The sequence below is a fragment of the Nerophis lumbriciformis genome, linkage group LG05 (genome assembly GCF_033978685.3).
Source record: "Nerophis lumbriciformis linkage group LG05, RoL_Nlum_v2.1, whole genome shotgun sequence".
NCBI lineage: Eukaryota > Metazoa > Chordata > Actinopteri > Syngnathiformes > Syngnathidae > Nerophis > Nerophis lumbriciformis.
The window spans coordinates 14,484,182-14,501,437 of NC_084552.2; the positions used below are offsets into that span (position 1 = coordinate 14,484,182).

Here is a 17,256-nt window from a genome sequence, read left to right on the forward strand (position 1 = left end):
TTATTAATACTGTTGTGTTGTGTTGGACACACACTATGTTATTAATACTGTGTTGTGTTGTGTTGGACACACACAATGTTATTAATGTTGTGTTGTGTTGTGTTGGACACATATAATGTTATTAATACTGTGTTGTGTTGTGTTGGACACACACAATGTTATTAATACTGTGTTGTGTTGGACACACACAATGTTATTAATACTGTGTTGTGTTGTACACACACTATGTTATTAATACTGTGTTGTGTTGTGTTGGACACAAATAATGTTCTTAATACTGACTGTGTTGTGTTGACACACACTATGTTATTAATACTGTGTTGTGTTGTGTTGGACACACACAATGTTATTAATACTGTGTTGTGTTGTGTTGGACACAAACAATGTTCTTAATACTGACTGTTGTGTTTCGTTGTGTTGGACACAAAAAATGTTCTTAATACTGACTATGTTGTGTTGTGTTTTGTTGGACACAAACAATGTTCTTAATACTGACTGTGTTGTGTTGTGTTGGACACAAACAGTGTTCTTAATACTGACAGTGTTGTGTTGTGTTGTGTTGGACACACACTATGTTATTAATACTGGGTTGTGTTGTGTTGGACACACACTATGTTATTAATACTGTGTTGTGTTGTGTTGGACACACACTATGTTATTAATACTGTGTTGTGTTGTGTTGGACACACACTATGTTATTAATACTGTGTTGTGTTGTGTTGGACACACACTATGTTATTAATACTGTGTTGTGTTGTGTTGGACACACACTATGTTATTAATACTGTGTTGTGTTGTGTTGGACACACATAATGTTATTAATGCTGTGTTGTGTTGTGTTGGACACCCACTATGTTATTAATACTGTGTTGTGTTGTGTTGGACACAAATAATGTTCTTAATACTGACTGTGTTGGACAAAATATGTTCTTAATACTGACTGTTGTGTTGTGTTGGACACAAACAGTGTTGTTAATACTGGCTGTGTTGTGTTGTGTTGGACACAAACAATGTTCTTAATACTGACTGTGTTGTGTTGGACAAAAATAATTTTCTTAATACTGACTGTGTTGTGTTGTGTTGGACAAAATAATGTTATTAATACTGACTGTGTAGTGTTGTGTTGGACACAAACAATGTTCTTAATACTGGTTGTGTTGTGTTGTGTTGTGTTGGACACAAACGATGTTCTTAATACTGGTTGTGTTGTGTTGTGTTGGACACAAACGATGTTCTTAATATTGGTTGTGTTGTGTTGTGTTGGACACAAACGATGTTCTTTATACTGACTGTGTTGTGTTGTGTTGAACACAAACAATGTTCTTAATACTGACTGTGTTGTGTTGTGTTGAACACAAACAATGTTCTTAATACTGACTGTGTTGTGTTGTGTTGAACACAAACAATGTTCTTAATACTGACTGTGTTGTGTTGTGTTGGACACAAACAATGTTCTTAATACTGGTTGTGTTGTGTTGTGTTGTGTTGGACACAAACGATGTTCTTAATACTGGTTGTGTTGTGTTGGACACAAACGATGTTCTTAATATTGGTTGTGTTGTGTTGTGTTGTGTTGGACACAAACGATGTTCTTTATACTGACTGTGTTGTGTTGTGTTGAACACAAACAATGTTCTTAATACTGACTGTGTTGTGTTGGACAAAAATAATTTTCTTAATATTGACTGTGTTGTGTTGGACAAAATAATGTTATTAATACTGACTGTGTAGTGTTGTGTTGTGTTGGACACAAACAATGTTCTTAATACTGGTTGTGTTGTGTTGTGTGTGTCTTGTAGGTCTTGTCAGTGTCCAGCTCTGTGCCTCCTCAAGTGTGTGCAGCTTTGTCCGTAGCGGAAGATGCCAGATGTTCCATGGAGGATCTGCTCAACAAGGAGAATGTCATCTCCAAAACATTGCACCAGGTATCATCATCATTAATATATACTTGTTGTACTTGTGTGAAGTATTATCATCATTATTATATACTTGTTTTACTTGTGTGAAGTATTATCATCATTATTACAAACCCCGTTTCCATATGAGTTGGGAAATTGTGTTAGATGTAAATACAAACAGAATACAATGATTTGCAAATCCTTTTCAACCCATATTCAATTGAATGCACTACAAAGACAACATATTTGATGTTCAAACTCATAAACTTTTTTTTTTTTTTTGCAAATAATAATTAACTTAGAATTTCATGGCTGCAACACGTGCCAAAGTAGTTGGGAAAGGGCATGTTCACCACTGTGTTACATGACCTTTCCTTTTAACAACACTCAGTAAACGTTTGGGAACTGAGGAGACACATTTTTGAAGCTTCTCAGGTGGAATTCTTTCCCATTCTTGCTTGATGTACAGCTTAAGTTGTTCAACAGTCCGGGGGTCTCCGTTGTGCTATTTTAGGCTTCATAATGCGCCACACATTTTCAATGGGAGACAGGTCTGGACTACAGGCAGGCCAGTCTAGTACCCGCACTCTTTTACTATGAAGCCACGTTGATGTAACGCGTGGCTTGGCATTGTCTTGCTGAAATAAGCAGGGGCGTCCATGGTAACGTTGCTTGGATGGCAACATATGTTGCTCCAAAACCTGTATGTACCTTTCAGCATTAATGGCGCCTTCACAGATGTGTAAGTTACCCATGTCTTGGGCACTAATACACCCCCATACCATCACAGATGCTGACTTTTCAACTTTGCGCCCATAACAATCCGGATGGTTCTTTTCCTCTTTGGTCCGGAGGACACAACGTCCACAGTTTCCAAAAACAATTTGAAATGTGGACTCGTCAGACCACAGAACACTTTTCCACATTGTATCAGTCCATCTTAGATAAGCTCAGGCCCAGCGAAGCCAACGGCGTTTCTGGGTGTTGTTGATAAACGGTTTTCGCCTTGCATAGGAGAGTTTTAACTTGCACTTACAGATGTAATAATAATAATAATAACTGGGATTTATATAGCGCTTTTCTAAATACCCAAAGTCGCTTTACATGTAGAACCCATCAAACATTCACACCTGGTGGTGGTAAGCTACTTTCATAGCCACAGCTGCCCTGGGGTAGACTGACGGAAGCGTGGCTGCAATTTGCGCCAACGGCCCCTCCGACCACCACCTATCATTCATCATTCAATTCACCGGTGTGAGTGGCACCGGGGGCAAAGGGTGAAGTGTCCCGCCCAAGGACACAACGGCAGCGATTTTTGGATGGTAAGAGGCGAGGAGCGAACCTGCAACCCTCAGGTTTCTGGCACGGTTGCTCTACCCACTACGCCATGCCGCCCAGTAGCGACCAACTGTAGTTACTGACAGTGGGTTTCTGAAGTGTTCCTGAGCCCATGTGGTGATATCCTTTACACACTGATGTCGCTTGTTGATGCAGTACAGCCTGAGGGATCGAAGGTCACGGGCTTAGCTGCTTACGTGCAGTGATTTCTCCAGATTCTCTGAACCCTTTGATGATATTACGGACCGTAGATGGTGAAATCCCTAAATTCCTTGTAATAGCTGGTTGAGAAAGGTTTTTCTTAAACTGTTCAACAATTTGCTCACGCATTTGTTGACAAAGTGGTGACCCTCGCCCCATCCTTGTTTGCGAATGACTGAGCATTTCATGGAATCTACTCTTATACCCAATCATGGCACCCACCTGTTCCCAATTTGCCTGTTCACCTGTGGGATGTTCCAAATAAGTTTTTGATGAGCATTCCTCAACTTTATCAGTATTTATTGCCACCTTTCCCAACTTCTTTGTCACGTGTTGCTGGCATCAAATTCTAAAGTTAATGATTATTTGCAACAAAAAAAAAGTTTATCAGTTTGAACATCAAATATGTTGTCTTTGTAGCAAATTCAACTGAATGTGGGTTGAAAATTATTTGCAAATCATTGTATTCCGTTTATATTTACATCTAACACAATTTCCCAACTCATATGGAAACGGGGTACTTGTTGTACTTCCGTGAAGTATCATCATCATTATCATATGCTTGAACTTGTGTAAAGTATCATCATCATATTTTTGCTTTACCTGCGTGAAGTATCATCATATATTTGTTGTACTTGTGTGAAGTATCATCATCATCATCATACTTGCTTTACTTGCGTGAAGTATCATCATCATTATATACCGTATTTTTCGGACTACAAGGCGCACTTAAAATCCTTTCATTTTCTCAAAACTCGACAGTGCGCCTTATAGCCCGGTGCGCCTAATGTACGGGATAATTCCGGTTGTGCTTACCGACCTCGAAGCTATTTTATTTGGTACGGTACATGGTGTAATGATAAGTGTGACCAGTAGATGGCAGTCACACATAAGAGATACATGTAGACTGCAATATGACTCAAGTAAACAACACCAACATTTTATATGTTCCATTGAAAATATAGAATATTACCCACGGAGCTCAAAAATCTATCAACATGTTTTAGTACGATTTTGGCAAGCTATGAAGCTGCACCGCTTGATGAACTGTCGGTGCATTAAACATAGGATTATCATTATGGTGTGTGTATAAAGTAAGACATATTATCTGGCTTTTTTTTCCCGCAATATTATGCAAAAGCAACTTTTCTTACCTTCTGGTACCTGCTGATGTGTATTTGGGATCTGCATAAGTCCGATAATTTGCGCGCATCCGCCTTTGTAATCTGTGGTCGATAAGCTTCTTCTTTTTCTCTATCTTCTTGTTATGGGACATTCATCCTCCGCTGTTGCCATTTCTAATATAAAGTAGTGTAAAGTTCTTACTGATATTTGTCAGTAAACTCGCCAAGAAAGCGCTAAAACATACCGGTGTAGTGAGTTTACATTATTCACCCAAGGAACTTTAGTTACTAGAGAGTTCCGGTCGGACGGTTTTTCACGGGACACGTTTCCGGCAGATGAAGACATGCTGCTCCGTTATTGATTAAAGTCTTAATGTCATTAAAACAGTTAGCTCCATATTTTGACACTTCTTCCACTCCCGTCCTTGCACGCTACACCGCTCCAGCAAAGATGACGGTGAGAAGACGCTGTCGAAGGTGAGCCATGTAAATAAGACCGCCCACAAAACGGTGCATCCTGAAGCGGCTTGAAGATGATCTGTAAAACATCATCTATGCAACATTTTGACCAAAGAACCACCATTACATGTTATGTAGACCACAAGGAAGTGTTTTACATTTAGAAAAAAATAATAATATGACTCCTACAATGCGCCTTATATATGAAAAAGATTGAAAATAGACCATTCATCTGCAGTGCGCCTTATAATTTGGTGCACCCTCATCTTCATCCAATCATCTTCTCCATTATATTTGCACTTGTGGAGGGGGGCGTGGCCTGCGGGCCTGCCGCGGAACGGGGTGTGTCAGGACCGGCATCGAAGACAGCAACAGATGCGTAGATGGCCCAGGTGGGCCTTGTTATCTAATTACCTGTCGCCTTTATTAGCAGCAGCCTTGAGGAAACGAGTAGTGGGAGTTGGAGGTGCTGCTGAGAGACACGGACGCAGAAAAGACACTGTGCTGAAAACAATGTTCTTAATACTGACTGTGTTGTGTTGTGTTGTGTTGGACACAAATAATGTTCTTAATACTGACTGTGTTGTGTTGTGTTGGACACAAATAATGTTCTTAATACTGACTGTGTTGTGTTGGACACAAATAATGTTCTTAATACTGACTGTGTTGTGTTGTGTTGGACACAAATAATGTTCTTAATACTGACTGTGTTGTGTTGTGTTGGACACAAATAATGTTCTTAATACTGACTGTGTTGTGTTGTGTTGGACACAAATAATGTTCTTAATACTGACTGTGTTGTGTTGTGTTGGACACAAATAATGTTCTTATTACTGACTGTGTTGTGTTGGACACCAATGTTCTTAATACTGACTGTGTTGTGTTGTGTTGGACACAAATAATGTTCTTAATACTGACTGTGTTGTGTTGGACACAAATAATGTTCTTAATACTGACTGTTGTGTTGTGTTGGACACAAATAATGTTCTTAATACCGACTGTGTTGTGTTGTGTTGGACACAAATAATGTTCTTAATACTGACTGTGTTGTGTTGTGTTGGACACAAATAATGTTCTTGATACTGACTGTGTTGTGTTGGACACAAATAATGTTCTTAATACTGACTGTGATGTGTTGTGTTGTGTTGGAGACAAATAATGTTCTTAATACTGACTGTGTTGTGTTGTGTTGGACACAACACAACACGGGGGGTGTATATGGTAGCGTCCCGGAAGAGTTAGTGCTGCAAGGGGTTCTGGGTATTTGTTCTGTTGTGTTTATGTTGTGTTACGGTGCGGATGTTCTCCCAAAATGTGTTTGTCATTCTTGTTTGGTGTGGGTTCACAGTGTGGCGCATATTTGTAACAGTGTTAAAGTTGTTTATACGGCCACCCTCAGTGTGACCTGTATGGCTGTTGAACAAGTATGCCTTGCATCCACTTGTGTGTGTGAAAAGCCGTAGATATTATGCGATTGGGCCGGCACGCAAAGGCAGTGCCTTTACGGTTTATTGGCGCTCTGTACTTCTCCCTACGTCCGTGTACCACTCCGTACAGCAGCGTTTTAAAAAGTAATACATTTTACTTTATGAAACCCATACCGATAATTTACGATATTACATTTTATGATATTACATTACATGATATTACATTTGACAGATGTCTTGTAATGCTTTCTTGGGCTAACTCCTTTTAGTTGACCTTGTAATAGTCAATCTGTACCATAATGAAACTCTACCTGATTCTAGGCAAACTTCTTATACATTTTTCAATCAATCGATCTATTATAATTAGTCAGAAAAGGTTGGAAACGAAGCTAACACTACTAGGTATGTTCACTTACCAGGGACACAAAGGTTCACAGCACAGTCTGGAGTGTTCTGTAGGAGTCCAGTGATCCCTCCGTATCATTCTCCGTATGGCAGAAATCCACCTGTTACGGCGACCAAGTAGCGGGAAAAGACACGATTTGATCTATTTCTTCTTCGGTACTTGCTTCTGGTCTTTCTGGTGCACTGCTGTCGATATAGCGCCTCTATAGTGGCGCAACGCTGCAACTGCAATTAAAATATGTAGCTGCCGCAGAGGGACATCAATCGCTCAATCGACACAGCCGGAGCTTTACGATGTGTTGAGCGATATCAAATGCTCTGGCTGGGGGAGGCCACCACGCAATTTTGAAGGCAGGAAAACCCCTGGTATACCCTAAACATAATGAACTGTACATGAGACCCGGTGGTTCTGTCCAAAGGTTGGGAAATATTCCTCTAATACTCGCCATCTTGCAGCATCTGGAGGGGGAGCAGCCTTGGATGGAGACTCTTGGCCAGACTCTTACCCAGCTGGAGACGGTGGAGAGACACATGAATTACCTGCGCTGCCTTCAGCACGTTGAAGAGCTCAGGTACAGAATGGGAAATCTTTTGCATCTGTGAGCTTGAAAAGAGTCGGTAAGGACGCGCTGTGCGCCCGCAGCGCTGTCGTCCAGCAGTGTTTGATGACCAGCAGCGTGTGGGAGGCCATCAGGGCCGTGGAGAGCATGGCCAAGATGGACGCCGGTCTGAGCCAGTCCAAGTGCTCGCACCTCCGCGACTTCCTCCGAGAAACTCTCCAATTCTGGCACAAGATCATCAAAGACCGTCTGGCAGGGTGAGTGCGAATGAAAGTATCAGTGGAGTGTAAAAACAAGTTGACTTTACATGCTTAATTGTGTTTCATTGTATCCACTAAGCCAGTGGTTCTCAACCTTTTTTCAGTGATGTACCCCCTTTGAACATTTTTTTAATTCAAGTACCCCCTAATCAGAGCAAAGCATTTTTGGTTGAAAAAAAGATAAAGAAGTAAAATACAGCACTATGTCATCAGTTTCTGATTTATTAAATTGTATAACAGTGCAAAATATTGCTAATTTGTAGTGGTCTTTCTTGAACTATTTGGGAAAAAAAGATATAAAGATAACTAAAAACTTGTTGAAAAATAAACAAGTGATTCAATTATAAATAAAGATTTCTACGCATAGAAGTAATCATCAACTTAAAGTGCCCTCTTTGGGGATTGTAATAGAGAGCCATCTGGATTCAGGAAATTAATTCTAAACATTTCTTCACAAAAAAAGAAATCTTTAACATCAATATTTATGGAACATGTCCACAAAAAATCTAGCTGTCAACACTGAATATTGCATTGTTGCATTGTAATGAATGGACTAGCCTACTTGATTTGATGTTCAGTTTATGAACTTACATTCATATTTTGTTGAAGTATTATTCAATAAATATATTTATAAAGGATTTTTGAATTGTTGCTATTTTTAGAATATTTAAAAAAAAATCTCACGTACCACTTGGCATACCTTCAAGTACCCCCAGGGGTACACGTACCCCTATTTGAGAACCACTGCATTAAACCATATACAATTGTAGGTATGTGAAAACACTGTCTAAACATCACAAAATGCCATGTCAGCCATTTTGAATATTCTGCTCCGAATACCTTTGGCAATTTCCGTAAATTGATGTCACTGTAGTAACACTTCCATATTATTAGATCAGTCATACTAGAAACACACAAAAAGTGAAAAGAGATATGCTGTTTATCATTCACAACCCAAATGTAAGACAAGAACATATAAACCCTGTTTCCATATGAGTTGGGAAATTGTGTTAGATGTAAATATAAACGGAATACAATGATTTGCAAATCATTTTCAACCCATATTCAGTTGAATATGCTACAAAGACAACATATTTGATGTTCAAACTGATAAACATTTTTTTTTTTGCAAATAATCATTAACTGAGTTCAATCCCGGGCTCGGGATCTTTCTGTATGGAGTTTGCATGTTCTCCCCGTGACTGCGTGGGTTCCCTCCGGGTACTCCGGCTTCCTCCCACCGCCAAAAACATGCACCTGGGGATAAGTTGATTGGCAACACTAAATTGGCCCTAGTGTGTGAATGTTGTCTGTCTATCTGTGTTGGCCCTGCGATGAGGTGGCGACTTGTCCAGGGTGTACACCGCCTTCCGCCCGAATGCAGCTGAGATAGTCTCCAGCACCCGCCGCGACCTCAAAAAGGACAAGCGGTAGAAAATGGATCGATGGATGGAATCATTAACTTTAGAATTTGATTCCAGTAACACGTGACAAAGAAGTTGGGAAAGGTGGCAATAAATACTGATAAAGTTGAGGAATGCTCATCAAACACTTATTTGGAACATCCCACAGGTGAACAGGCAAATTGGGAACAGGTGGGTGCCATGATTGGGTATAAAAGTAGATTCCATGAAATGCTCAGTCATTCACAAACAAGGATGGGGCGAGGGTCATCACTTTGTCAACAAATGCATGAGCAAATTGTTGAACAGTTTAAGAAAAACCTTTCTCAACCAGCTATTGCAAGGAATTTAGGGATTTCACCATCTACGGTCCGTAATATCATCAAAGGGTTCAGAGAATCTGGAGAAATCACTGCACGTAAGCAGCTAAGCCTGTGACCTTCGATCCCTCAGGCTGTACTGCATCAACAGGCGACATCAGTGTGTAAAGGATATCACCACATGGGCTCAGGAACACTTCAGAAACCCACTGTCAGTAACTACAGTTGGTCGCTACATCTGTAAGTGCAAGTTAAAACTCTCAAGGCGGAAACCGGTTATCAACAACACCCAGAAACGCCGCCGGCTTCGCTGGGCCTGAGCTCATCTAAGATGGACTGATACAAAGTGGAAAAGTGTTCTGTGTTCTGACGAGTCCACATTTCAAATTGGTTTTGGAAACTGTGGACATCGTGTCCTCCGGACCAAAGAGGAAAAGAACCATCCGGACTGTTATAAGCGCAAAGTTGAAAAGCCAGCATCTGTGATGATATGGGGGTGTATTAGTGCCCAAGACATGGGTAACTTACACATCTGTAAAGGTACATACAGGTTTTGGAGCAACATATGTTGCCATCCAAGCAACGTTACCATGGACGCCCCTGCTTATTTCAGCAAGACAATGCCAAGCCACGTGTTACATCAACGTGGCTTCATAGTGAAAAAGTGTGGGTACTAGACTGGCTTGCCTGTAGTCCAGACCTGTCTCCCATTGGAAATGTGTGGCGCATTATGAAGCCTAAAATAGCACAACGGAGACCCCCGGACTGTTGAACAACTTAAGCTGTACATCAAGCAAGAATGGGAAAGAATTCCACCTGAGAAGCTTCAAAAATGTGTCTCCTCAGTTCCCAAACGTTTACTGAGTGTTGTTAAAAGGAAAGGCCATGTAACACAGTGGTGAACATGCCCTTTCCCAACTACTTTGGCACGTGTTGCAGCCATGAAATTCTAAGTTAATTATTATTTGCAAAAAAAAAAAAAGTTTATGAGTTTGAACATCAAATATCTTGTCTTTGTAGTGCATTCAATTGAATATGGGTTGAAAAGGATTTGCAAATCATTGTATTCCGTTTATATTTACATCTAACACAATTTCCCAACTCATATGGAAACGGGGTTTGTATATTTTCTTTTTTTTTTTACATCTAATTCGTAAATAAATACAAAACCCAAAACTAGTGAAGTTGGCACGTTGTGTAAATGGTAAATAAAAACAGAATACAATGATTTGCAAATCATTTTAAACTTATATTCAATTGAATAGACTGCAAAGACAACATATTTAATGTTCACACTGAGAAACACATTTTTTTTGCAAATAATCATTAACTTAGAATTTAATGGCAGCAACACATTACAAAAAAGTTGTCACAAGGGCATGTTCACCACTGTGTTACATGGTCTTTCCTTTTAACAACACTCATTAAACGTTTGGGAACTGAGAAGACCATTTTTGAAGCTTTTCAGGTGGAATTCTTTCCCATTCTTGCTTGATGTACAGCTTAAGTTGTTTAACAGTCCGGGGGTCTCCCTTGTGCTATTTTAGGCTTCATAATGCGCCACACATTTTCAATGGGAGACAGGTCTGGACTACAGGCAGGCCAGTCTAGTACCCGCACTCTTTTACTACGAAGCAACGCTGTTGTAACATGCAGATTGTGGCTTGACATTGTCTCGTCGTAATAAGCAGGGGCGTCCATGAAAAAGACGTTGCTTGGATGGCAGCACATGTTGCGGCAAAACCTGTATGTACCTTTCAGCATTAATGGTGCCTTCACAGATGTTTAAGTTACCCATGCCTTGGGCACTAATACACCCCCATACCATCACAGATGCTGGCTTTTGAACTTTGCGCCTATAACAGTCCGGATGGTTCTTTTCCACACTTTTTCACATCCACAGTTGCAAAAAACAATTTGAAATGTGGACTCGTCAGACCACAGAACACTTTTCCACTTTGCATCAGTCCATCTTAGATGAGCTCGGGCCCAGCAAAGCCAGCGGCGTTCCTGGGTGTTGTTGATAAATGGCTTTCGCTTTATATAGTAGTGTTTTAACTTGCACTTACAGATGTAGCGACAAACTGTAGTTACTGACAGTGGGTTCCTGAAATATTCCTGAGCCCATGTGGTGATATCCTTTACACACTGACGTTGCTTTTTGATGCAGTACAGCCTGAGGGATCGAAGGTCACGGAATTTAATGTTGGTTTTTGGCCTTTCCGCTTACGTGATTTCTCCAGATTATCTGAACCTTTTGATATTATGGACCGTAGATGGTGAAAACCCCTAATTTCCTTGCAATAGCCCGTTGAGAAATGTTGTTCTTAAACTGTTGGACAATTTGCTCACGCATTTGTTGACAAAGTGGTGACCCTCGCCCCATCCTTGTTTGTGAATGACTGAGCATTTCATGGAAGCTGCTTTTATACCCAATCATGGCACCCACCTGTTTCTAATTAGCCTGTTAACCTGTGGGATTTTCCAAATAAGTGTTTAATGAGCATTCCTCAACTTTCTCAGTCTTTTTTGCCACTTATGCCAGCTTTTTTGAAACATGTTGCAGGCATCAAATTCCAAATGAGTTAATATTTGCAAAAAATAACAACGTTTACCAGTTTGAACGTTAAATATCTTGTCTTTGCAGTCTATTCAATTGAATATAGGTTGAAAAGGAAATCATTGTATTCTTCTTTTATTTACCATTTACGGTAGACAACGTGCCAACTTCACTGGTTTTGGGTTTTGTACACAAAAACTGGAAAGAGATGTGCTGTTTATCATTCACAACCCTTATGTAAGACAAGAACACATTTATATTCTTTTTTTATTCATCTAAGTCGTAAATACATAAAAGTCTGCTAACAATATAGTCAATGGGGGCTCTCTATTTTGCTCACAAAACCCTCTGAATAACCCGCTAACATTACTCTTTATACATATGGTGACCTGAATATCAACCAAATATTAGCATTGTTATTATTATAAGCGCTAACACAGACAAACTATATTTTAGTGGCAGGTTGATAGCACACAGCTAAGTAGCCCTCTGCTGCTTTTCTGTGAGCTGCCTGCTGATGTCCTGCTGTTCCCGCATCATCGCGTCTCTGTTCGACAAAGTTATTCTAGATTATAAATCATGCCAAGATATTAGGAGGATTTAGCCATAAATCTAGCAGTTGTTCATCTGTGACATTCAGTTCATACCCAGAGATGGAGACAAACACACACACAACCGAAGACAGTGTCTGCAGGGAGACTTTTCCTTTTAACTCTTGGTGTAGATCATGATTAATTATTCATATAAACGGGAACGTCCTATCAGTCGTCATTGAAGTAAAAGCAAAGTGGTCTCTGTTGCTTGTCCATACTAGCTTGTCTGCTTGATTAGCATTGTTGTTGATGGGGAAGGGAATTGTGCTTCCTCCTCTACGTACCGCGATCACGTGACCAGCTCCCTCATTATCTCTTAAAATGAATCTATGTGAGATTGATACTATTTTGATCATATCTATTTACTCGCAAACTTTGTTAGTCTTTCAGTGTCATAGGCAACTTGTTTTTACACTTTACTGCTGCTTTAAAGGGCTGTAAAATACTTACGCTGTGATAAAACCATTTCTACTCTCAGAGATTTGGAGAAGGTGCTGACACAGCTTCACTGGCCCATCATCTCACCTCCGACCCAATCCCTGACGCCCTCCGCCAACGGCCAAGAGCTCGCCAGCCAGCTCGAGCTGCTCGTCACACAGCTGCTCGCCCTGCAGACATCGTATCCTTCCCTCTCACCTCCACTCTTCATGCTATAAAGTTTATATTATTCATAATAATGCAACATGGTTGCCATGTCTGTACTATAAAGTTTTTAATAGTCATAATAATGCAACATGGCTGCCATGTCCATACTATAAAGTTTATAATATCCATAATAATGCAACATGGCCTCTATGTCTGTACTATAAAGTTAATAATATCCAAAATAAAGTTGATAATATCCATAATAATGCAACATGGCTGCCATGTCCGTACTATAAAGTTTATAATATTCATATAATTGCAACATGGCTGCCATGTCCGTACTACAAAGTTTTTAATATTCATAATAATGCAACATGGCTTCTATGTCTGTACTATAAAGTTGATAATATCCATAATAAAGTTTCTAATATCCATAATAAAGTTTATAATATCCATAGTAATGCAACATGGCTGCCATGTTAGTACCGGTACTATAAAGTTGATAATATCCATAATAAAGTTTATAATATTCAAAGTAATGCAATGTGGCTGCCATGTCTGTACTATAAAGTTGATGATATCCATAATAAAGTTGATAAAATCCATAATAATGCAACATGGCTCCCATGTTAGTACTATAAAGTTGATAATATCCATAATAAAGTTTATAATATTCAAAGTAATGCAATGTGGCTGCCATGTCTGTACTATAAAGTTGATGATATCCATAATAAAGTTGATAAAATCCATAATAATGCAACATGGCTGCCATGTTTGTACTATAAAGTTGATAATATCCATAATAAAGTTCATAATATTCATAGTAATGCAACGTGGCTGCCATGACCGTACTATAAAGTTTATAATATTCATAATAATGCAACATGGCTACTATGTCCATAATATAAAGTTGATAATATCCATAGTAAAGTTTATAATATCCATAATGCAACATGGCTGCCATGTCCGTACTATAAAGTTTATAATATCCATAATAATGCAACATGGCTTCTATGTCCATCTATAAAGTTGATAATATCCGTAATAAAGTTGATAATATTCATAATAATGCAACATGGCTTCTATGTCCATACTATAAAGTTTATAATGTTCATAATAATGCAACATGGCTTCCATGTCCGTACTATAAAGTTTATAATATCCATAATGCAAAATGGCTGCCATGTCCGTACTATAAAGTTTATAATATCTATAATAATGCAACATGACTTCTGTCTGTACTATAAAGTTGATAATATTCATAATAAAGTTTATAATATCCATAATGCAACATGGCTCTATGTCTGTACTATAAAGTTGATAATATCCATAATAAAGTTCATAATATTCATAATGATGCAACATGGCTGCCATGTCCGTACTATAAAGTTTATAATATCCATAATAATGCAACATGGCTTCTATGTCTGTACTATAAAGTTGATAATATCCATAATACAGTTGATAATATTCATAATAATGCAACATGGCTTCTATGTCCATACTATAAAATGTATAATGTTCATAATAATGCAACATGGCTGTCATGTCCGTACTATAAAGTTTATAATATCCATAATAAAGTTTATCATATCCATAATGCAACATGGCTGTCATGTCCGTACTATAAAGTTTATAATATCCATAATAATGTTTATAATATCCATAATGCAACATGGCTGCCATGTCCGTACAATAAAGGTTATAATATTCATAATAATGCAACATGGTTGCCATGTCCGTACTATAAAGTTGATAATATCCATAATAAAGTTTATAATATCCAAAATAATGCAACATGGCTTCCATGGCCGTACTATCTTTATAATATTCATAATCATGCAACATGGCTGCCATGTCTGTACTATAAAGTTTATCATATCCATAATGAAGTTTATACTATCCATAATAATGCATCATGACTGCCATGTTTGTACTATAAAGTTGATAATATCCATAATAATGTTTATAATATCTGTAATAATGCAACATGGCTTCCATGGCCGTACTATAAAGTTTGTAATATCTGTAATAATGCAACATGGTTTCCATTTCCGTACTATAAAGTTTATAATATTCATAATAATGCAACATGGCTGCCATGTCTGTACTATAAAGTTGATCATATCCATAATAAAGTTGATAATATTAATAATAATGCAACATGGCTTCTATTTCCATACTATAAAGTTTATTATGTTCATAATAATGCAACATGGCTGCCATGTCTGTACTATAAAGTTTATCATATCCATAATGAAGTTTATAATATCCATAATAATGCAACATGGCTTCCATGGCCGTACTACAAAGTTTATAATATTCATAATAATTTAACTTGGCTGCTATGTTTGTACTATAAAGTTGATAATATCCATAATAAAGTTTATAATATCCATAATAATGCAACATCGCTTCCATGGCCGTACTATGTTTATAATATTCATAATTATGCAACATGGCTACCATGGCCGTACTATAAAGTTTATAATATCTGTAATAAAGCAACATGGTTTCCATGTCCGTACTATAAAGTTGATAATTTTCATAATAATGCAACATGGCTTCTATGTCCATACTATAAAGTTGATAATATCCATAATAAGGTTGATGATATTCATAATAATGCAACATGGCTTCTATGTCCATACTATAAAGTTGATAATATCCATAATTAAGTTGATGATATTCATAATAATGCAACATGGCTTCTATGTCCATACTATAAAGTTGATAATATCCATAATTAAGTTGGTGATATTCATAATAATGCAACATGGCTTCTATGTCCATACTATAAAGTTGATAATATCCATAATAAAGTTGATGATTTTCATAATAATGCTACCTGCTCTGTAGTCTTTAACCTGTCGTGTCCAGAGACGACCTGGTCTCTCAGGGGACGTCTGCTTCCCCCAAAGCCCAACCCTGCACCCAGCCGACCCCTTTAGCCCCGCCTTCTCCGCAGGCTCCTCCCCTCTGCCTGCCTATCCAGATCATGCTGCAGCCGCTCAGCAAGAGGTTCAGATACCACTTCCATGGCAATCGACAGACCAACACCCTCAGCAAGGTTTGTTCCCCTAACTATGCATATTCTAGCCTTCATGTATTAACACTTCACAACAAACAACATGATGTAGGCCAGAGCTATATTAAAACCCTTATAGATATGTTATTATTTATTTAGTTAAAATGTGTTTATTTTAACATTGTGTAATTGTACGTACCCGGTACATTGATTTTTCATCAGTTTAATTCTCTTATTTTGCAGTATATTTGATTAGTGTTTATTTTTGTAATCAGCCTGACCTAAGCCTTGATAATAATCTTTGTGATGAACACTTAGACTTAGACAAACTTTAATGATCCACAAGGGAAATTGTTCCACACAGTAGCTCAGTTACAAAGGATGAAAAGGGTAATGGAATTGATATGGAAACGATAAAAAAGGTTTTTGAAGAGATCTCAGGACCATTAATGTATTTTACTAACCTATCATTTCAAACAGGTACATTTCCAAACAAAATGAAAATAGCTAAAGTAAACATCAATTTACAAATTATCGACCTGTTTCTTTACTCCCACAAGTTTCTAAAATCATTGAAAAACTCTTCAATAACAAATTAGAGAGTTTCACAAACAAAAATAGAATACTCGAAGAGAACCAATATGGATACAGAGCTAATGTTTCAACTTCAATGGCTTTAATTAAAATTACAGAAGAAATTACCAATGCAATAGATAGTAAAAAAAATGTGCGGCAGCAGTGTTTATGGCTCTAACTAAAGCATTTGACACAATTAATCACAATAGTCTTAAACTGGATAAGAAGTTATCTAACAAACAGGAAACAATAATGGAAGGTGGGCGAACACACGTCTACAACGCTAAATATATCCTGTAGTGTACCTCAGGGATCAATACTAGGACCTAAATTATTCAATCACTATATAAATGACATTTGTAAAGTTACAAAAGATTTAAAGTTAGTATTATTTGCGGATGATACAACAGCGTTTTGTTCAGGGGAGATCACACAGAAGATAATACAAATAATAACAGAAGAAATGAACAAATTAAAAAGATGGTTTGACAAAAACAGTTGAATCTCAGTAAAACTAAA

General features: G+C 38.1%; 1 protein-coding gene across 1 annotated transcript in view; it reads left to right on the forward strand.

Moving 5' to 3' along the window:
* rint1 (RAD50 interactor 1) overlaps window positions 1-17,256 on the forward strand; it is a 48,046-nt gene that overhangs the window by 1,561 nt on the left and 29,229 nt on the right. Inside the window, exons 2-6 of the mRNA XM_061961239.1 lie at window positions 1,800-1,925; window positions 7,309-7,424; window positions 7,496-7,669; window positions 13,027-13,167; window positions 16,014-16,203. Of these exons, the coding sequence (XP_061817223.1) occupies window positions 1,800-1,925; window positions 7,309-7,424; window positions 7,496-7,669; window positions 13,027-13,167; window positions 16,014-16,203 (747 nt within the window). The remainder of the gene's footprint in view (window positions 1-1,799; window positions 1,926-7,308; window positions 7,425-7,495; window positions 7,670-13,026; window positions 13,168-16,013; window positions 16,204-17,256) is intronic.